This window comes from Dasypus novemcinctus, chromosome 5, assembly GCF_030445035.2.
Source record: "Dasypus novemcinctus isolate mDasNov1 chromosome 5, mDasNov1.1.hap2, whole genome shotgun sequence".
Lineage (NCBI taxonomy): Eukaryota > Metazoa > Chordata > Mammalia > Cingulata > Dasypodidae > Dasypus > Dasypus novemcinctus.
Window position 1 is genome coordinate 40,607,632 of NC_080677.1, and position 23,742 is coordinate 40,631,373.

At 36.8% G+C, this 23,742-nt stretch overlaps 1 protein-coding gene across 8 annotated transcripts in view; it reads right to left on the reverse strand.

Moving 5' to 3' along the window:
- HDAC9 (histone deacetylase 9) overlaps window positions 1–23,742 on the reverse strand; it is a 996,672-nt gene that overhangs the window by 104,483 nt on the left and 868,447 nt on the right. For all 8 annotated transcript variants that reach the window (XR_011648800.1, XR_011648799.1, XM_071215127.1 and 5 more), the window contains one exon: window positions 11,761–11,879. Coding sequence is in view for 6 of the 8 variants with exons in the window: in XM_071215127.1 (XP_071071228.1) it covers window positions 11,761–11,879 (119 nt within the window). In the remaining 2 variants the exon portion in view is untranslated. The remainder of the gene's footprint in view (window positions 1–11,760; window positions 11,880–23,742) is intronic.

Below are 23,742 nucleotides of genomic sequence, written 5' to 3' on the forward strand. Positions count from 1 at the left end.
CTGTACAACACTCCTCCACCAACACATTATATTGCTGTGATACATCTGGAACATAATATGAGAGAACATCATCAGACTATTGCCACTAACTGTGGTCTATCACGTATATTTGGTGTATTTCTTACATCATACATACCCCCACATATTAACACAGTACCTATTTTAACATTGATGCAAGAATATTACAATATTGTTGTTAACTATAGTCCTTAAGTTACATTAATTGTATTTTTCCCATGCATCTCCATATTCTTACTACCTTGGAATAGTGATGTACAATTTTTCTAGTTCATAAAGAACATGTCTATATTTGTACTATTAATCACAATCCTTATCCACCCCTGGGTTCACTATGTTATTCAGTCCCTAGATTGTTCTCTTGCTTTCTTTCAATTGACATTTGCATCCCTAGACTACCCTTTTCCGCCTTAATTCCATTTATAAAACAGCATGTTAGTTCTACTCACTATAATGATTTACCATCAATGCTATCCATTTCCACACTTTTACAGTCAAGCTAATTAAAAATTCTACATACATTAAGCATTAGTATCCCTTCACAGCCCTCATCCTATCTCCTAGCAACATACACTCTAGGTTTTAACTCTATGTGCTTATTCTTCATATTTAATTTATTAGTGAGACCATACAATATTTATCCTTTTGTGTCTGGCTTTTTTCACTCAGCATATTGTTCTTGAGGTTCATCCATGATATCATATGTGTCCCAATTTCATTTCCTCTTCCAGCAGCACACTATTCCATCATATTTGTTTATCCATTCATTGGTTGATGTTGATGGACACTTGAGTTATTTCCATCTTTTGGCAATTATGAATAATGCTACTATGAACAAATGTGCAAACGTCTGTTCACATAGAATTCCCTAAATTTTTGATGTAATTTTTCTGTAATATAAGTCTTCTCTAAAAATAAAGGTTTATTATTACCAGAAAAAATATTTCTATTATTTTACAGTGGCAATTCTTTAATTTTGATTGGAAAACTTTTTATAATAAATTTCTAAAGAAATAATAAAAGGAGATAAATAAAAAATTTAAATCTGGTTAGAGCCAAACAGTTCCTTATGGAACAAAGAGGTATGAGATTTGTATAGGCTTAGCATGAGACATGGGTTGAGGCAACTTCTTTAAAAGAAGTATTACATTTTAAAAATAACATGCAAAAAACTTATGCATCTCTCCTGGTACTTTTCATGTTGCTTGATTGAAAATACATCAAATTATGTGGTAATGGTAACACCCATTTCTACAGAGCATTTTCTACCAAGAGCTTTTGTAGAGTTTATGGAATTCTACCGAGTAATTTGGTTACTTGGGCCAAGAAAACAGAGGAAGTTCATGGAAGTGACTCATGTTCTAAAACTACCTGGGGGGAATATTGGGAAGAGAAGGCTAAATGTTTATCACTCACAGGAGCCCTAAGAACTGCTGGTTAGAGAATTGCCACAATTCTCGTGACTAATCTGTGGTCTTGAGCAACAGGGTCGTGCGGGAAAAGCCTGGAGGTCCTGTTCAAAGAAGTCACGGAGAAGGAAAGACAGGCGGAACCATAGCTTATCTCTCTCCTTTAAAAAAAGCCAAAATAACTAAATATTTCAGAAGTTTTAAAATATTTTGCTATTTATTTTTATATGACCACAAAAGTATTTTGATATGTGAATTCTGAGCCCAACTAGCATATGTGCCTGAAATAGTATCTCCAAATGTATGATACTTTTGATACCTATCACAAGTAGAGTGTCACATTTCTCCAATCACAATAGTCCTATTATTTAGCCAAAACAGGTATAGTTTGTATCATTTCTGTCTAACAGACAAGACTGTTAAGACATAGTAGAGGGTGTTTGCAGACAATTAGAGCCAAACATCCATATCTACCAACTGTAAAACCTGTTCTTTCTTTCTATACCTAAACCAATGGTTCTCAAAGTGTGGTCTCTAGAGCAGGAGTTGGGAACCTGGGAACCAGTTGGAAATTCAGATTACAGGCCCCAACCAAGAACTATTGAATCAGAAACTCTGGGAGTACGGCTCAGCACTCTTAACAATCCCTCAAAGTGACTAGATGCCTGCTGATATGGAAACCACGGCCCCTGGGCAGAGTGACTCTCCCACCCATGGGAGTAGCATCAGGAGAACTTCCCACGGGTGGGCAGTACACAGTCATGTACCCATAATTTCCTTGATTACTTCATCAGCCATACACGTGGTAGGAGATGATTCTCAGTCACACAGCTGTGGCCTATACTTTTACATGGTAACATTTTCAAAGCTCATCTTCTGGCACTGATCTATGCCATTAAATTGTCTGATTAAATGTTTTAATTGATTTGATTTGTAAAATAAATTAGAAACCAATTATTTTAGACATAGTTATTAAAAGGGGGAGAAAAAGTCAGAGCCTATGACCACAGAGATTTCAGAGCAAGAGCTCTGACCTGAGCTAAGAGCAAATTCACATGAAAAGAATCGACTATTCAAAATTTCTCCTTTATAATGTTTTTGTTTGGTTTATTTTTATTTATTTATTTTTTCACCTTCTTGGGATTCTACTCAGTCATTGGAAGCCTGAAGAAGAAATATAACATGGAAATCTAAGCTATAATTTTAGTATGTACTTTGGTTGGAATTTTTAAAACAGCATATCAAAGATTAAAATAATACATTTCATTCATTTCATTGATTTTAAGATGTCATTAATTGTGAGATATACCATTATTCTATGTATTACTAAAAGAAGAGATTTTGCCAGTTCAACCACAAAATGCCCCAGACATCCCAACTTCAGACATCTTAAAATATGAAAAAGTGCTTCCTTGCATCATTCAAATACAGTACCTGGTTTATTGCACAGTTACAGCTGACAACCCTCTTCAGGACAAATGTGCTTATGTTTTCTTTTCATTGGTAATGCTGATCTGGCCCCAGTTATGGTAAAGTTACAGTAATTTTGATCTTTGAAGTTAAGAAATAGTCATCCTAGCCCAAGGATTGTTCATAAAACCTGTAAAGAAACACTGCCAACAGAAAATATTCTTCTGCAATTTGGTAACTGGGTTGTCATAGAGTGACTGAGCACAAAATGAAGGCAGGTGCTCATGGAGCACTCATTCACTTACATAAATCTTCTGGTTGACTTTTTAAAAAAAAATTATCTCCAAATCTAAGATTTATTATCCTTTTTATATGCTGAGATTTCCCTTCTTAATTAGTTATGCAACTTATTTATGTGATTTGCTAAACGTATAAGTAAATATATTGCAAAAATTCATAAGTGTCTTACATATTCATTTCCCTATCTTTGCAAGAGGCCCTATCCTCACTAGTACCACAAAGACATCTACTGATATGCTGGAATTCTGAGTCAAAGAGTGTGCCCTTGGCTGGTTCTTGTGCAGAACAGCCAATGAAAAATGAGAAACATGATGTGCAAACTGGGAAGCTCCCATGTTAGAAAAGTTCTGCTTACTCTTTGTTTTGGAGATTCTTGTTCAATTTCCCCATTAGTGGGGAGATTTTATTTTAATTTCTAAACTTTCACAATTCAAAATAAGAATTCTATAGTAATTGAAAACTCTACTCATTTGTTTGAGATATTTTTAATAACCCTATGAGGATATTAGAAATTATACTGAGCTGGAAGTCAAAAGATGAAAGATCAAGTTGTGCTTTGTTACTATTTAGCACTGTGACTTTGGGCAAATCACTTCATTTTTCTGTAACTCTTGCAGTTTAAATAATTGCTAAGTCGTCTTCTAGGACATTAGGGTGTTAAGAGGAATCTAAGAATATAATAATAATAATGGTAATAACTATAGTAATAATAACAATACTAAGTGGATGCTTTATATATCTCATCTCATTTAATCATAAATTCTGCATGTAGAGCATGGGGCCAAACACAGAATAATTGCTTAATGATGGCTAACAGGTATTATTATTTTATCATCAGTAATAACAACCCTGCCAGGAAGAAATTAATGTTCCTCTCTGCAAGCAAAAAATAGGTTTCAAGGGGTTGAGGGACATTCCTGTGATCTTATAGCTCATAAAGACCCAGACGAGGATTCCCATCTTTGTCTGCTGGACCACCAAGCTGCCACATACTAGAAAAGAAATAACAAGTCCAACTTGACTTAAGAGAATTAATGTAGGAAACACAAATGCAGAAGGAGATTTGTAAAAGAATGTTCACTTCAGCATTGTTTATAATAGTGAAAACCTGGAAACAAAGTTTTTAAATAGAAAGATGGATAAAATACATTATGGTACATGCATTTGACAGGCTAATATGTAGAAGTGAAAAGGATATATATAAATATTCATGAGTACACGTCAAAACCAAAATACTGGAAGCAGAGATGTAAGTTCCATAACTTACATGTACAAAATGAAACTTCAATACTTATTTCTTGCTATATAAGGCATATTAGAAGTCATAATCATTAAAATAACATGCATTATGTGCATGTGTGTATGGGTATGTTGTGTTATATTGGAAATACATACACACTAATTATGGTAGGTAGGAAGTTAAGAGGGGAAGGGGAATTGGGCTTGGGCACAGTGATTAAAAAGGAGTTCAAATTTATCTGCAGTTTTAATTTATTTCTAAGCAAACGACTTGGAGCATATCTAATAAAATATTTAACTCTTGCCAATTCTAAATGGTGGAACCAATAATGTTTGTCATATACTTCTTTGTGTTTTTCTGCATCTTTTAAATTATTTAAAGTTTGTAAAGTTTTAAAATGGGTGTATGGTTTTAAACAAAATTTTTGACTTCCCTGATTACACCAGCTTATTCTCTCTCAAACGATGGCAGATCCAGGTACAAATCCTTGACAGGAAGTTTAGGAACTGTTTACAATGTCTATGTGACTTTCAGTTACAGAGACCTGGAGATCAGCTTGCATTATAAGACATAGGTGACACTTGTTTCACAGATGAGAAATCTTCTGAACACTTGACACTTTTAAAAATTTTCTTTCTTTTTCAGTATTTTGCTTCAGAGATGAACTATACATTGCATAATAACTAGGGGCTTGTGCCAGGGGTAATAATGTGAGAAGCAAATAGAAACAGACTATACTTTGTCTCAAAGTAAAGTTTTTAATATATATAGTAGAAGTTTGCAGACCCCTTCTCAGAATAATGTTTTTAAATGCATGAAATAAAGTACACAGTAAAAGGAAACTACAATATTGAAAAGAGCTACCAAAGAGGGGGGAATCATGCACTAACACATGTACTAAATAACAAATGAAGCAGCAGGTCTGATATACACTATCCCTTCAACGTAATGATGAGAATAATTGATCATCAGAGATATCTTTATATTGGTAGAGTGATATGAAAATAGCTGGCACCAGCTTTACTAATATTGCTATAGTTCATTGTCTACATTTATAATGGAGGAAAATACATTCCTAAGTCCATACAGCTAATAAGGATAGGGATACAATTTTTAATTTTCCATCCAAGTTCATGGGACCTGTGAATTTTGTTAATGGACTCTTGCAAGTCTATGAAACCAATTTTAAGAATTTCTGAATTAGAAATATGCCCACCATGTATCCATAGACCTTTATTTTCAAACTGCTTATTCAATATGCTGTGAGTTGGGAAATTAAATAAATCATCCACTATAGTAATTATATGTGTAAAAAATTAAACTGAATCCTATTGAGGGCAAGAGTGCTGACCTATTCATTTATAAATGGGCTTTCCACATCTATTTTTGCATTTCAGAGATTCTTCTGTTCCTTTTCTAATTCTTAGCTGTGTTTCAGATTAAATTATCCAGTGATTCCCTTCTAAGGAGGGAATCACTGGATAATTTAATCTGCATTTGTATATTAGTAATGGCAAGAGCCAAGCATACCGCAATATACCAAGACAAATTGCACAGCTGTGAGACAGGCAAGGTCTGAGGTATCCTTGCCACACAAAAATAATGCTGTATTTTTCTTTTAAAGCTTTGCCACTTATTCTAACTGTTCCTGCTTTACATTACAAATATTATGGACAGGTAAATTGAGATATAGTCCTAGCTCTTCCTAAACGGACTTTCAAACAAATGGGCTTACACTTAAAATTTACTAAGAATCCTGCATAGCTTTCTAGAATTTTCTGCCTTCCTCCTTCCATTTTTGTTCAAAAAGGAAAGTTTAAAATATCTTCAAATAAATTCTCAGGTTTGTGTTGTATACTTTGTTTCCAATATACCATCATTTAAATGCCGAGACTTTTACTGAACTTTTAAATTTGTTGAAATAATATCATTTAAAAATACGTTCATTGTCCCTTATCTTCTTTATTCCTTGTTTTGTAGGTATAAATTCTTATATCCACCTCCCCTCAACTTGTTTTTTATTTTGTTTTGTTTTTTTCTGATAAGCTAACTTGATCACAAAATTAGTAAGAGACAATGTTAAGATTTGAATATAGATTTTCAGATACTAAAATGAACTCTTCTGCAATTTCCTTTAGTCCTTTAATTCTTCATATTTATTTCAAGGGTATTATTAAAAGGATTCAAAAATTTCTCACTGCCCTCATTTCCCAAGTAAGGACAAATGGAGTTTATCTGACCATCTAGATGGTAGGCTTTTCCAGCTGGGATTCAGCTCTTTTGCCCAAAGCCCAATGTTACAAAAAAAACATGACTTTCCCATTTAATACTTTCATACTTTTCTTTTTTTTTTTTAAAGATTTATTTTTATTTAATTCCCCTCCCCTCCCCCTGTTGTCTGTTTTCTGTGTCTTTTTGCTGCGTCTTGTTTCTTTGTCCGCTTCTGTTGTCGTCAGCAGCACGGGAAGTGTGGGCGGTGCCATTCCTCGGCAGGCTGCTCCCTCCTTCGCGCTGGGCGGCTCTCCTTATGGGTGCACTCCTTGCGCATGGGGCTCCCCTACGCGGGGGACACCCCTGTGTGGCAGGGCACTCCTTGCGCGCATCAGCACTGCGCATGGGCCAGCTCCACACGGGTCAAGGAGGCCCAGGGCTTGAACTGCGGACCTCCCATGTAGTAGACCGACGCCCTAACCACTGGGCCAAAGTCCGTTTTCCCCATACTTTTCTATACAATCTATTTTAAAGGGAAACATTAAACAAGAGACAATTGGGGAAGCGGACTTGGTCCAATGGATAGGGCATCCGCCTACCACATGGAAGGTCTGCAGTTCAAACCCCCGGCATCCTTGACCCGTGTGGAGCTGGCCCATGCGCAGTGCTGATGTGCACAGGGAGTGCCCTGTCATGCAGGGGTGACCCTGGCGTAGGGAACCCCACACACAAGGAGTGCTTCCCATAAGGAGAGCCGCCCAGCATGAAAGAAAGTGCAGCCTGCCCAAGAATGGCGCAGAGCACACGGAGAGCTGACACAGCAAGATGACACAACAACAACAAAAAAAGAAACACAGACTCCTGGTGCCCCTGATAAGGATAGAAGCGGTCACAGACGAATACACAGCGAATGGACACAGAGAAGCAGACAAATGAGGGGGGCAGGGGAGGGGAGGAAGGGAGGAAGGGGGGAAGGGGGGAAGGGGTGAGAAATAAATAAATAAATCTTAAAAAAAAAAAGAGACAATTGTCAGAAACTACTGTCAGAAACACAAGTGTGTGTTAATTAAAATATTATAGGAGGTATGAATATGTAGTCCAAGGCCACGAAAGGAGTGTTGGTGATGGGGGAATAACCATGAAAAGAATCATGAAACCCTAATTTAAGTCACATAAACTGGAATAAATCATATGATTTCTCATTACCCATCATCATAGGCTCATTTTAGCAGGAGAGTTAAATTACGATAAAAACAAAACTATTTAGACTATGTGTCAGGTACTGGGTCAGCTTTTGAAGACACACCACAGAGACGTATAAAAGAAGTTAATCTGGTGGTAACTGGATGAGGATACTTCGAGCAATCTTTCATGATATTCTCTCAGCTGCCACCCTAATATAAACGAAGCAGTTTAAGGTTGACCCTTCATGAAATAGTGTTTCAAAGGTGTCCTTCAAACACTTCTTTTCTCTGCATCTGTTAGCGTGGCCTGGAATGTTATTATGAGAAAACAAACCATCAATTCCGCAATTACAGATAAATAGTTAAAGATGCAACAGCCAAGCTGAATATCAAGTTGGCTGAAATACTCTCTAAAAAAGTACAGATAATAAATAAAACACATAAGTAAGTACCATCAGATCGTTTTAGGTTTTAATAGGGAGAACAACTATTGATCTAGAAAGCCAGGAATATTTTGAGATCAGTGTAGAGTCATCAGTGTGAAGAGAACAAGAAAAAAAGGAAGTCAAACACACCAAAATTTACTTAGTTTCTGCCTCTGCATGTCTTTAACTCTGGGTGGAAAAATAAAATGTGTAGGCAGAGGACACTTTGAGTTGCACAGTCTTATATATGCACAGGGACGAAGCATATACATCCATTATTAGCTGATGAAGTAGACAAATGCGGTCTCATGTATTTTATGAAGTTTTTGTTTTGGAGCTTATTTGTTGACTGGTTTTACACTCAAATTCTTGGAAGGTTAACAAATCAAAGGATATTGTACTTCCTTAAGTGTATCTCCTATCTAAATATGAATTTTTATATTTATCTGCCCTGCAACAATGTTCTCTCTCTGTTACATAGACATTTACTGAAAGAAGGAAAAAATAAAAATAAAAAGAAATGAGAGGGTCAAAAAAAAAGTATGTTACTTAATTTTTTTTCAACTATTAGCTATTTTTTACTTATCAAGATAATTCAGGTGATAATTTATTTTACATTTCAGCACAAACCAATCTGAATATTTTTGTTCTAGCTTCACAGCAGAGAACACAATGTATAAAGAAAGGGAAAGGGAATAGAAGAGAGGAGAAGAAAGAAGAAAAATAGCACTAACCAAGAATTAACTTTGAATTTAAAATCACCTCTATATTTGAAACTTTTGTTATTGCACCAACTGAATTTTTAGTAACTAATTAAATGCTTTAAAACTAACAAAAATAGTAGTTGTTTTGACACAATTCCTTTTCTTTTCAAAGAGAAAAAACAAAATTATTAAGAAAGGTTATTTGATTTCAATGTGCTAAGAAAAGAAAATTTTAGAATCTCTGATATGATAGTATCCTCAGGCCACTATCTAATGTCCTCAATCGTTCTACTCAGGGTAGGAGATAGGTTTTGCCAGAATTAAGAAACACTGGGACAAGAACTTGTTTTGGTATTTCCTCCCAACATTTAACTTTAGGTTTTAGGCCATTTCTAATCTCATCCTGGGACACCCCCAAACAGAGAGTAACTTCTGGCACAGGATAATGAGAGTCTAATATTAATTACTTGTCTGTAACTTCTAGGCAATGTAAATGTATCCTCCAGGTGGTCAGAAAGAAAACAGAGACCCAGTAGAAAGCCATTTGGGAAATAACTTTAGAGTGGTTCAGAAATCCTAGCTTTTACCCAGTTAGTGTGGCAGCATCTCTAGAAAATTTAGCTGGAAAATCCATGCCTACATGAAATGATGTATATAAACAGTTGCCCAGATGTGATGTGCCTTCATTTTCATTTAAGTATCATAGAACTACTCGGTATCTATCACAGATCGTGTTTGGTAGATAAAGATCTTAGGTACCCACATGGCCTCTGTAATGTGCATCCAAGTTCTTTAGTTCCTGCCTTTTATGAAACTTTTCTCTTTAATGGGAGAAATCCAGTAAAACCTTCACGCAATAACATCTAACTACAAATACAGGATAACACTGCGTTCTAACCAGTTTCTTCATATTGTTAAAATAAATGATGTGTTTCTTCATTTAGAAAATACATGAACTGTTTTAGATAGCCTCTATCATGGTCTCTTTGGGTCTAATACCCTCTCTTCTCATTTTAAATACTTCCCTTATTAAACTCAAATATTCAAAAAGGGGTCAATTATTAAATCACTTATATCTTACATAGCTGCTGGTCTTTTTAGGAAAAAAGGCACTTTGAGAGAAAGCATATGGTCTCCTGAGAAGAAAAGACATCAAAGGGAAGAAATAGATGAAGAGGGGATGGGGTGTTGGAGAGCTTATAGACAAAGCCATCCTGTGACAGAAAACAATGAAAAACTTCTCCCAAATGGAAAAGAGAAACACATGTTGAAGGTCATCTCGCATTGAGTTGAAGCTAACAAGAAGTAGTAACCTGTTTCTTACGTCTATAATCCAAAGAAGCCATATGACTACTACTTTCCATTCTACCTTCCAAGGTGACATTGGAGATTTGAATTTGACATGGCAAGAAACAAACAAACAAGCAAATCAAATGATTAGTTCCTTCCAACTAGTTCTGAGAAATGAACTTGTTATAACCTGCCCCCTTGGAAAAAAGAAAGACCCAAAGATAGATTTTCCTTTCTCCTGAAGACAGTTCTCAGATCTTATGGCAAGGAGCATCTTTTCTAGATTTCTGTTTTTGCTCTCCATGTATTTTGTATAGTTTGGGTTTATCTTCCCTTGTGGTATAATTTTTTTCTTTATTCACCAGTCCTGACCCAATTGATGCAATGGAAAGACTGATTTCCATTTGAGTGGAATTCTACAGAATAAAAAAGATGCATAAATACATTTGATGTGAGCAAACACCTCTCTATTCAATTTGACCAAAATTGTGAATTTTTATGTTTTGTTTGTCTTTGTGAAGTTGCCTCTTTTAATATGTTTTCAATAGACGACAAGGCACCAAGAACACTGGGTAAATAATAGATGTTAAAAATAGTTACTACCTAACAATGTTGCTGGAACAATTAGAGTGCAAAAAAACTCTCATATGAGAAGCCAACTCAAAACAAAGGTTGGCATGATGCTTTTTTTTTGGTTCTTTTCAAATTAATAAAACACACTTGTTCCAAACTCATCCTTCCCTGTTAAAACTATTTGGGATCTTTTTGTTTTGTTAGTTTTATTCAACTCCCCCTAAAACATATAATAGTTAATCTTATTCTTTTTGTAATTTTTCTTTTTTTCTTTTTTAATGGATATCCAGAATGTCAGCATACATTTATGTGTGTGGACTATACATATACCTCATTTTCACACTCCAAGAGCAAGGAAAGTATTCTTAAAGGAAGCCTCTCTTTAGCCAGATTTCATTAGGTCCTGTTATTCAAATGTAATATAACACAAAATTCATTTCTTCATCCCATGGTTAGTTGCTAAGGAAAACAGCCAAAAGGTTAAACTTTGCAAAATAAGAGAAAATAAGTGGAGATCCTGAGGGCGACCTGTAAGCATGCACAGAGCCTCTGAGCACGGAGGAAGTATGCATTTGTAGTCAAATCAGGAAGAGCATGACATTATTGGAAAATAGCTATTAATACTTTATGTGCAATGAAATAAAACAAGGACTGCCATTCTCTTTGTAAAAAAAAACCTAATTTTTTAGGCTCATGAAATCTCAAGTTATTCAGCATATTTTAAACAGAAGTCCTATCATTTCTGTCATTAATGGAAAATGGGACTTCTGAAAAGCAAAAAGTTCTGAAATATCAATTTCCTCAAAGGAAAAAAATTGACTTTTTTTTTTAAAGGCCAGTTTCTACATCTGTCAGAGAAACAAACAAAATCTGAATCATTTTCCAGTGTTTCACCAAAGTTGACTAGAGGCGCGTAGAAAGGTGCTGTCTACCTTAAAGAACTAAAAGATGTTAAGATATCATAGCCTTTCATAATGTCCAAAATCGTATACTTACATTTTGCTGTCACTTTGTAACCCCCCAGAGGAGGGGTGTGGCCTTCTAATGCATCAAAACCTGCGGAAACTAGGACCATGTCTGGATCAAACTCTTTGGCCACAGGCATCACCACAGTCCTGTACAGTAAAAAGGCAACCAGTTACACATGGGAATGGTGAATACCTTCAAAAATTGTTCACTGGAAAGGACTTGGCACAACCTCAAGATCTTCCCAAGAATAAAGAAAAGGGGGAAAGAAGACCCTATTTGAACAGATAAAAAACTCATCATTTCCTTAATATTAAATCACTGTTATTTTAGCATCCCAATTCATGCTTCTCTCTTAAGTTCCCTTTTTCTCTAAATTTAAAAAAACAAACAAAAAACAAATAAAACCTTTGCAGGTACATTCTGAAGACCATCCTATTACACTCTTACATGCACATCTGTGGCTGTTTTATCCCATTGCCTACAAAAAAAGAAAAACTGCTTCTTCCAAGGGAGTGACTAATGTTTTACAGAGGAAAGTCAGAGCTTTAGTGAAAACCCGGCTTGCTCCACTTAGTGAGAACTTGGTGTAAATTTGAACTATAAATTTCTTTTGGGAAAAAGTTTGCTTTCCCAACCTTTTTCAAAAAACATTTTTAAGTATTTGTCGTGGTAGGGGGTGACTCTTGCAAAGGAAAAACACAAAATTCCCCTAATAGGATCCAGACTACAATGTTAAGTAAGTCCAAGGTCAGACACATCAGGAATGTGGCAGCTTCATCTTGTGACAGCACCCCCTGCTGGCCCCACTGAGACACTTCAGCACTTACCAGTCTGCCATCATTAAAATTCACATGTTCAGAGAAGGGGGGAAATCTCACATATATTGCAATTAAAAATGAGTATGATATCCATTGTGTGTGTGCCTCTGTTAGAAATAAATGGGCCAAATATTAAATTAGTTCTCTTCAACACAGTGAGATAATTGCTTTGTTTTTGTTTTTATTTTTTATATTTCCCATATTTTCTTCAAGGCTCACATATAAATTTTATGATTAAAATTTAATTGCTTGTCATATCCAAGGAGTTTTCAAAGATATAAAATGAAATCAAGGCGGAAAGCTCATAGGTATCTCTAGTCACTATTAATTTATCTGTATATTGTCTGAAAAAACAGGATCAGTTGTTTTTGCTATTATTTTGCTATAGTTTTAATATTTGGTTGTGACTATGAAATATTGAATATTAAAGCTTATACCACAATACATTAATAAAACATTTATTTGAAACCTACATACCAATATAAATGAATGAAATATTGTTTTTAATACTCTACTACTGTCTTCAAAATTAGACTTTCAAGTTCAAAAATGTACATGTAAATGACTTCCATAGTAGTCCTTCCAACAATTGGAAAGTCACATAAATCTAAATTGTCCCCATCAGAGAAACTAAATGAAAACCTATTTTGTTTGTTATGTACCATTTCATCATTTTTTTCTTCAATAAACTAAAGAATTGCTACTACAGCTGTGTTATCAGGAGAAATATCTCCAGTTTTTGCTTTTCCCAATAATACTAACTCTATTTAAATTATAATTTTCATAGAAATAATACTTACAATTAATCCACTATTTATTTTTTTAGGAGGTACCAGGAATTGAAACCGGGCCTGTATGTGAGAAGTAGGTGCTCAACCACTGATGTACATCTGCTCCCCAATGAGAGGTTTTTTTTTTCATTTGTTTGTTTTGATTTTAGGGGGTACCAGGGATCAAACCTGGAACCTCGTACATGGGGAACATGCACTCAACCACTTCAACTACATCTGCTCCCCAATCCACTGTTTTTAACATGTGATGTATGTTTTGGGGAGATAAGATATTGAAATAAGTTTCCTAAAAGAAAAAAGAGTGTTTTCTCAAGATATTGTTTCTATTTAATTTGAGTACTCCTATGTACTCCTTAGAGAACAAATTACTCTTACAAAAATCGATAGGTAGAGAATAGAACAATGCTCCCCCATCCATTCACACGGATCACAGGAATGCATTGTCCAGCTCCTTCCCCTCTGTTTTAAGAGGTCTTCTCCCCCGCACCTTCTTTTCTTCCCAGTCTACGCATGTCCATCCAATCATCAGTCACCCTTCAAGGTATAGCTCAGTTACTACCTTCTCTTTAAGGCGTCGCTACATGGACAAAGAGACTGGAGAGGAGACAAGGACTGCTAATATATTTTAGAATTTTGAATGCCATATACAGAGGGGTAAAGGTAAAACATAAGTGTAAATGCCTACATATAGGAAGAAAACATTAAGGGAACTGTTGATTGGGAGTCCTTCATACAAAGAGGTTTTCTTCCCATCTCTCTGTAGTGAATTTACCAGCCAAAAAGCCCCACTGAGGCACATGGAACTCCCACTCATCTTTCAGTGCTCTTCTCTCAAATATGAGTGGACAGTTCAGAGCCTTCTGAAGAAAGCCTCTAGCGTGAAAGACAACAAAACTAACATACAAACAATGAGACAATGAACTCAGAAAATGAAGAGAAAATACAGCTAAGAGACTATAATTTCAGAAACTGGAATTATTTTCAAAGAGATAAAATAGTATACTTGTGGAATAAGAAGACAGGGCTATAAAAAAAGAAACAGCAAACATTAAATAAAATATTCAATGCATAGTTTAGACGGTAAAGTTAAGTTCTCTCAGAAAGTAGAACAAAAGCCAGAGACATGGAAAATTGGCAACAATAGATGAGAAACCTAGTCGATCCATTTAAGGGATCCAATCTCTGAGGGAAACTCTAAGGCAGTGGTTCTTAACCAGGGGTCAGGGGATCCATTCACTTGAACTGAAAAAAATCAATTTATTATCTTTATTTTCTCTGACCTCTAATTGAAATCTAGCATTTCCTTCACTTATGAATGTATGCAATAAATTATAGTAGTATTTATTTCATATCACTTTACAGTTGTTGCATATCTCAAGAAATAGTTTATGCTAATCCATACTTCAAAATTACGGGAGTTGTTAGACCCGACATTAATTGAGTGTCATAAAACTATCTGCTGCTACATTCTAAGAAGGGGTCCATGTTTTTCACCTGACTGGCAAAGGGGTCTATGGAATAAAAAAGGTTAAAAACCCCGGTTCTGGGAGGTGGACTTGACCCAATAGATGGGGCGTCTGCCTACCACATGGGAGGTCTGCAGTTCGGCCCGGGCCTCCTTGACCCGTGTGGAGCTGGCCCATGCGCAGTGCTGATGCGTGCAAGGAGTGCCCTGCCACGCAGGGGTGTCCCCCGTGTAGGGTAGTCCCACGCACAAGGAGTGCGCCCCATAAGGAGAGCCGCCCAGCGCGAAAGAAAGTGCAGCCTGCCCAGGAATGGTGCCGCCCACACAGAGAGCTGACTCAACAAAAAGAAACACAGAATCCTGGTGCTGCTGATGAGGATGGAAGAGGTCACGCAGGAACACACAGTGGCTGGACACAGAGAGTGGACAACTGGGGAGGGGGGGAGAGAAATAAATGAAAAATAAATCTAAAAAAAAAAAGAAACCCCTGTTCTAAGGGAAAATTAAAAATATATATATATATATAATCCCATATCCATCCAAACTGCCAACCAAACATGAGAGTAGAATAAACTGAGTTTCAGATACTAAAAATCATTTTAAAATAGTATTTCCCACAAATATTTTCACAGGAAGCAAATGGATGATATACCCCTTTAAAGTGAGGACAAAAACTAAACAAAACACACCAACCATTCTCTCCAGAGGAACATTTTTATTAATTGCCATCTAACTTTAGAAGAAAATTGTAGAAATGTAGTTGGCAACTTGAAATTTGGCATGAAAAGGATTATGTTTTTATTCCAATGCAACTGTTATGTTAATAACAACATCTTACCACTTTCAGGGAAAACATCTCTCTATGTCATGTATCACAGAATATACATAATCCATTGGTCTTTCTGTAGCAAAGAGCACATTTTTTTATGTATGTCATTTCAGAATTCACAGACACATGGATTTTGCACTTTCTAACACCTTTTTAAAATACTCCATTTTGCAGGACAAATACTCCATATTTGGAATCACTCCAAAAGGTAAAGAAAACAATTTTGTAAAAATACACATCATCTAATAGATGCCTTCCACTTAAAGGTAAACATGTCTAGAATTGTGCCTGTATGATAAATGTTTGTTGAATAAATGAATGATGCACAATAATAACAGAGTTGTATAATGTTATAGTATAATATAAGCTGTGCATTTGCTATTAAACTGAAGAGTTATTGGCAAGAGATGATAATACATGTTATTATTAATGAAGTTCATTATTTCATTTTCAAAAGTAACTATTGCATGTCTACTATGTTGGATGTACAGTTTAGGCTTAAAGATGCACTCAATTTTGAACTGATATCTATTGTTTTCCTATTTTCAACAATTAATTCTTGCCGATTACCTGTCTAGGAAACTGATAAAACTAAGACTCCACAGAGTTCTTCATTTCGGTGATTATTTTAAGAATGTCCATCAAAATATTTACATTCTAGATTGATTTTAATTCAAAAGACCCATGGATCTAGAAGAGTTTGAGTGTGCTGAGTGGAAAAGTCAGTATAATTTTTCTTAAATAGAACACATCCTCAAATCTATTCATGAAAAATTTCAACTAGAGAATCATTTTTTCTGGTTCAAGATGTTAAACTAAGCATTCATGTTTGCCTTTCATCTTTCCCAAGATCATACTCTAATGAAGTAAAGAATACAAATATGAATTCACAATTTTTAATATATATCAGGTAAATAGATGCAGAAATAAATTTAAATGTGTTTATACATATGTTAATCTATATTTCTTAGCTCTGTCCACTGAGAAGGCCTAGAAACAATCTCACACCCTAGTAGCAAGGATCACAGCTAATGCCCAGATCTTGATTTTTAAATGCCATTACCCACTGAAAGGAACCAGAGATCTTTGGAGAACTGGTTGAGTCCAGGTCTGGGGCAGGAAAATACAAGGTGAACGTGGAACATCTCGTGGTATCAGAAAGTAATGAAATACTCAAAAAAGGATGGCAGTATGTTGGTAGGGAATACGAACCAATATAAAAGAGCTCTCAGTGGCCAAAACCTGAGCAATTTGAGAAACAAAATAAATAATGAAAGCATTGGATTTTCACATATTACATAATCTCAAAAAAATCTCCCACTGATATTTATTAATCATCAAGAAAAAATAGTAACTTTACAACGGAGAATCCTGGCAGATACCACTTAACAAAATAATCAAAATTAACATCAACAGTGACAAGACATATCGAAAACCCTCTGATATGCTAACCTGAGAAAGGCACATCAATTTGGCTGTCTTCTTGCAAAAAATATATAACCTCAAATCTAACCATGGGAAAACATCAGACAAACCTAAACTGAGGGACATTGACTAAATAAGAGACCAATGTTCTTCAAAAGTCATGGTAATGAAAGGCAAAGAAAGACGAAAGAACTGTTACAGATTGGAGACTAAGCAGACGCCATCTAAGTGCAATGTGAGGCCCCAGATTGTATCCTGGAACAGGAGAATGACAGTAGTGTGAAAGCTGCAGTCCATGGGTTAGCTAATAGGATTGTACCAATATTAATTTTGATAACTGTGCTATGGTTACATAAGGTTTTACCATTATGGGAAGGTGGACAAAGGATATGTGGGAACTCCCTATATTATTTTCCCACTCTTTGGCAAGTGTAATATGATTTCGAAATAAAATGTAAAGAAGCATCAGAATATGAAAAAATTAAATTTAAAGAAACACTAAAGAGAATGGGAAAGATATCAACAAACAGATGTTTAATAAATTTCCAGAAAAGGGAAATTGATAGAATACTGAAAAATGAAACAAGTGAAGAAAGCTACCACCTAGAACATACTCACATGGGACCACAGAGGAGGTGGGAGACACTTCACTCCTTGGAACCCAACAGAGGAAACAGTTTCAGTGAATAACAAGAGAAATGGGACCGCAATCAAGAAACTGAAGAAATGTCAGACAGGTAACAGCACCAGACTGCATTTATGGCACAAACCAGCATTCAGTCCCAGGCTAAATATTCAGGTGCCTCTTTCTTAAAGAAAGTATGTGTCTAGTGAAAGTCTAGGCTTCTACTGTGGATACTGGTGCTCCAAAATAAAGATCTCCTTATTTTTTCATTTAAGGTTTTTAAGGGGATTCAGAGACTTGAGCCATCATTTCAGAATGTTACCTCAGAAGGCTTCCAATTAACCCATTTTTACAACAGGGACTATCAAGGGAAAAGCAGGGATTTCCTAGTATACGAGGAGACCCAGCAGTATGGAAAAAAGATGAAAATAAACATACAAATAAATGACCCTGGGAGAATCAGAGATAATTCAGGGAACAAATAATAATCTTGAAGAGATTCAAGTAAATATCTTTAAAACAAGAACATGTTGTTATGAAGAAAGAACACTCAAAGAACAAGGGAAACACTTAAAGATGAAATGATGATTGCACAAATAAAAACATTAAAAGAAGATCTGAAAATTTAAAGCTGAAGAAATTCTTCAGAAAAGGAAGCATATAGTAAAAATTATAAAATAGGTGGGAAAACATGAGACATAAAGGATCGATACAGAAGTCCTATATTTGAATAATCAGAGTCCCAGAGAGAGCCAAGGAAAAAGGGAAACTAGCAAATAACAGAAAATCATTTTTAGGAACTGAGGAATGACGCAAGTCAATATATTTGACAAATCCAATCACTGTGAGACTGTATGTATTAAAAAATATACACACTTAGAATATCCTTATAAAATGTCACTTCCCCAGTGATTCTTTAAAGAAAAAAAAAAAGCACCTTCAAGAGAAACAGAAAATGAGATTGCCATCAAAGTATAATCAGCAATAGGGAGTGTTCTTAAATTCTGAGGAAAAATTACTTTGACCTTTAAATCTATTTCCAACTAAAATAGTAATCAAGTATGCTATTCAAATAAAGATATTTGAAGACATGCAAGGACTCAGAAATTAATTTCCAATGCATCCTTTCTGAAAAATTTATTTAAGAATGTACCTCTGCAAAACAAGGAAAAAACCAAAGAAACAGGACTCAAGAAATCATGCCTATACCCAAGAACAAGAGTCCTCTGATGACAGGCATGATATTTACATATGTTATTTTGCTAGAAAACAAAAAATGGAACCAATAATGATGTCATGTATGCATTTTCATATTCACCTAACTACTGCGGATTCTGGCATGCTCTTATTCCCCTGCATGTCCTCTCCCCAGGTGAGACTTTTCTTAGAGAGAGTATATTGAGACATAATCATGAGACTAGATAATAAGGGGCTCCTACAGAGTAAAGGATAAAATAATTCTATTCTGGATTTCTTTCCATGAGTTTTGGAGTAATTGATTCTGAGCCTGAGATTCCTCAATCACAATCAGGTCTCTGGAACTATATCAGTTCTAGTCAATGGCTGAATAATTGGTTGCACTGACTTGAGTCATATGCTATGCTTAAGTTGAAACATACTCGTGATTTACCATGACTCACTCTGGCATGTGCTGAGTGAACAGTATCTGATGTTATCCACTTACTTGATGCACTCAGTTACAGTACAGAAGTACCACAGGAGCACTACTTGGTTTTAAGGAAGGCAAAAGGCTTGATTCCTCAGCCTTCAACTCAAATTTTGAAGCATTTCAAAGCATTTCAACTTTTAGAGGTACTCAATAATTTTTTCATGCATTCAGCTGTCTTTTAGTGAGCCCCTACTATGTTGGAAGCACTGGGATAGTGTCAATATTCAAAGATATGAATGAGTTGTAGAGCTGTCCCCAACAGATTTATAGATTAGAAGAAAAGGCAGATGAAAAATAATTCTTGGGAATTGGACTTGGCCCAATGGATAGGGCATCCCCCTACCACATGGGAGGTCCATGGTTCAAACCCCAGGCCTCCTTGACCTGTGTGGAGCTGACCCATGCACAGTGCTGATGCACACAAGGAGTGCTGTGCCACACAGGGCTGTCCCCCGTGTAGGGGAGCCCCACACGCAAGGAGTGTGCCCCATAAAGAGAGCCACCCAGCACGAAAGGAAGTGCAGCCTGCTCAAGAATGGTGCCACCACACAGAGAGCTGACACAACACGATGATGCAACAAAAAGAAACACAGATTCCTGGTGCTGCTGATAAGGAAAGAAGCGGTCACAGAAGAACACACAGCAAATGGACACAGAGAGTGGACAACAGTGGGGGGGGGAGAGAGAAATTAAAAAAAAATTCTTTGCAGTAAGTCATGGTACAAACTCAAGTACAACAATGTACAAAGAGACAAATTAGTGAGCCGCTAAGAAGCATGAATGCAGTGTGAAGAAGGGAGGGGACATGAAAAGTGGTAGGGAAAAGTAGGGAAGATATTTCAGGTAGATGAATTAGCAAAAGCAAAGACACAGAAATTTAAAAGGGCATGGAGGCTTGTAGCAATTAGTTTGACATGACTGGAAATTATGGTTCACATGGGGTAGCAGTGGCAGAGGAAGCTGGGCAGGCATACAGATTCCAAACTCTAAGCATCTGTAACAGAACCAGGGAAGAATGATGTCAAAGCAGCAAAGGGAGGAGAAGGGTGGTGATGTGCAGAAGTAGTAGGTCTTAATTTCCAGGCTGCTGTGACAAATACTATAAAATGGATTGGCTTAAACAATGGGAATATGCTAACTCATGGGTTTTATTTTTAAAAATTTATTTATTTATTTCTCTCCCCTCCCCCCCCCAGATGTCTGTTCTCTGTGCCCATTTGCTGCGTGTTCTTCTTTGTCCGCTTCTGTTGTTGTCAGCGGCACAGGAATCTGTGTTTCTTTTTGTTGCATCATCTTGTGTGTCAGCTCTCCATGTGTGCAGTGTCATTCCTGGGCAGGCTGCACTTCTTTTGCACTGGGTGGCTCTCTTTACGGGGTGCACTCCTTGTGCGTGGGGCTCCCCTATGTGGGGGACACCCCTGCGTGGCAGGGCACTCCTTGCGTGCATCAGCACTGTGCATGGGCCAGCTCCACACGGGTCAAGGAGGCCCGGGGTTTGAACTGTGGACCTCCCATGTAGTAGGCGGACGTTCTAACCACTGGGTCAAGTCCGCTTCCCTGACTCATGGTTTTGAAGCTAGAAGAAGTCCAAAATTGAGGTATCAGCAATGCAATGCTTTTTCCCCAAAGAGTGTTGCCTTCAGGTGATTGTTGTCAGTCATCCTTGGGTTTCTTGGCTTTCCTGTCACATGGTGATGCACATGGCAATGCACTCTCCTTCATTTTCTGGGTTTCTGTTGACTTCCAGCTTTTCCTTCCATGGCTTTTCCTCTTTATAAGGTCTCCAATATTAGGAAAAGACCCATCCTAATTCAGTTGGCCATGCCTTAACTAAAAATAACATCTTCAAAAGGACCTATATACAATTGGTTCATAGCCACAGGCAGGGGCTTAAACTTCAGAAAAAGTTTTGGTTTGTTTTGTTGTCCTGAGATAATGCAACCTACCATACAGTGTTTCAAGAACTAGAGAGCAGACTCTGTAAAGATGAATTGCAAAGATCAATTCTTCTACCTTTTTTCACTCTACAAATATTTACAAGTACTTGCCATGTGCCAGATACTGGTCTAGGCAGGTGTTAGCAGGAAAAAAAAGTCCCTGATTTCTAGCATTCATGAAATTTAAATTCTAACAGGAGAGAGAGATTGTATGAATAAATAAGAAAATAGGTAGTAAGGACTAAGGTGAAAAATAAAATAGAGTAGGTGAAAAAAATCCATGGGGAGGTACGAGTTAAGATATGGGTGGACAGAGAAGGCCATGTGGAGGGTGTGGCAATGGAACAGAGAACTGTATGCAGTGAGAAGGTAGGTCAAGTGGACTTATGGGGAAAGAGCTTCTAGCTGAAGGAAAAGCAAATGCATAAGCCCTGAAGTGGGAGAGTCTTCTCTATATTCAAGGCATCTCAATGAGGCCACCATGGTTGGCACAAAGTAAATAAGAGGAGAGGTGGTTGGAAATGGGGTTGGAAAGATGGCATAAAGCCAGTTGATATGGGACCTTATAGACTGTTGTAAGGAATCTGGATTTCTTACTGAACAGGAAGTTAAACTGTAAAGTTTTTAGAAGGGTGGAGCCATGACCTGATTTGTGTCAGTTCTGTCCTTATCAATTAAGGTAGGTATTTTAAAGTGTCCCTTAGAATTCTGATGTCTTTTTTGACCTCTGAGAGAGCAGATTCTGATCCCCTGTATAATTTATAATGGCACAGTATAATCATGCAAATATGAATTATAGGTGAAAATCCAAGCCTGCATTTTTCTTTATGGTTGAATCCTAGATCATTGCCTAAAAGCATCAGATTATAAAATTATACATTTACAAATAGGACAAGGACTTCTCTTCTTTTTAACTTTCTCTCACAAAAACAAATGTGCACTTGCCAGGCTGCACATTCTTTCCTCCATCTGCATATGTTTGTGCATCAAGTGCAAGGGGAGGATGTGCCGATGGAAAACTCATGACAGTTCATGCTTGGACAACTGGCGAAGTCAGAGCATCAAAGAACGGCTGTGAAACAGATTCCAGGCAGCTGCTGTGGTCTTTATAGCCTCCCCGAGCATCTCACTCTTACTGGACTCTTACTAGATACCACAGATGTTTGTGGAAGAAGGTAAGTGCCAGGGGCAGTAATTACAGTAGGTGTTCTCCACCAGCTCCACCATCCCCACCCTAATAAGTCCTGCTCTTCTTTCCTTAACGTTCACCCTCCATCTCCCCACACACCAAATACACATACACACACACACACATCCTTTTTACTCTTTGCCCACCCCATTTCTTTACTGTCTTGATGGTCCATGTTTGGGTCCTCCCATTTTCTAACACCCCTCATATCTAATCTATCAGGAAATCTGTTGTCTCCACTTTGAAAATAAATATAGAAATTATCAGGTCTCACCTCATCTCCACTGCTACCACCCTGTGCCACCATTACCTCTCACTGGATCACCGCTTTAGTCTCCTAATGGGTATCCCTGCTTTCTCTTTTTCCTCCCTATAATCTGTTCTCAACACAGGAGCCAGACTGATTTGTTTAATTTGATCTCTATCATTTCTCTCAGAGTAAAAGCAAAGGATTTTCACATGGCCCTCAAATCTCCTCACAATGCAGTTGCCCATCAGCTTTCTGACTCTGGCTCTTGCTACTCTTCACAGAGCTCTATTAACTTTGGCTCCTTGCTCTTCCTCAAATATGCCAAGCACTCTGAAGGCATAGGGATTTCACCCTGACAATTCTCTCTGTCTGAAATGCTCTTCCCCAGATGACCAACTCCCTTACCTCCCTCCAAGAGTTTCTCACATTATCTTCTTGTTAAGATTTCCCTGATGCACTTTCCCACCACTGCTCACTCCTCACTCTTATTCTACACTTTTATTCCCACAGCACTCAGTGTCTTCCAAAATGATACATGATTTACTTATTTATTATGTTCATTATTTATTGCCTGGATCTCTGCACTAATGCAAGCTCCCAAAAGGAAGGCATTTTGGTCTCTCTGATCACAGATATATTCAATGGACCTAGAAGAGTGCCCAAACCATGGTAGACTTCTCAATAAATAGTTGTTGAATAGAATAACTGAACGATGATGCCTTTGGTTTTTTATGTTTGCAGCCCAGGGTCCTTGGTTCCTCACTCTTCCTCTCATATATTAACAAATTTTCTCAGCCTTTGCACATTTCATAAATATACCTGAAATGTGTCCTTCAGTAAAAGCCCATTCACATTTCTATTATTTCTTCATTGTATATGAGATTTCAATTTTAGTGGAAACATCAGGTTGTGCTACTTTCCTCTTTTGTCCAGCTGGTTGCAAAACCACCAAGGCACAAGAGTGGTATAGAGATGATAATTGCAAGAATATGCAAATGCCATTCAATCACA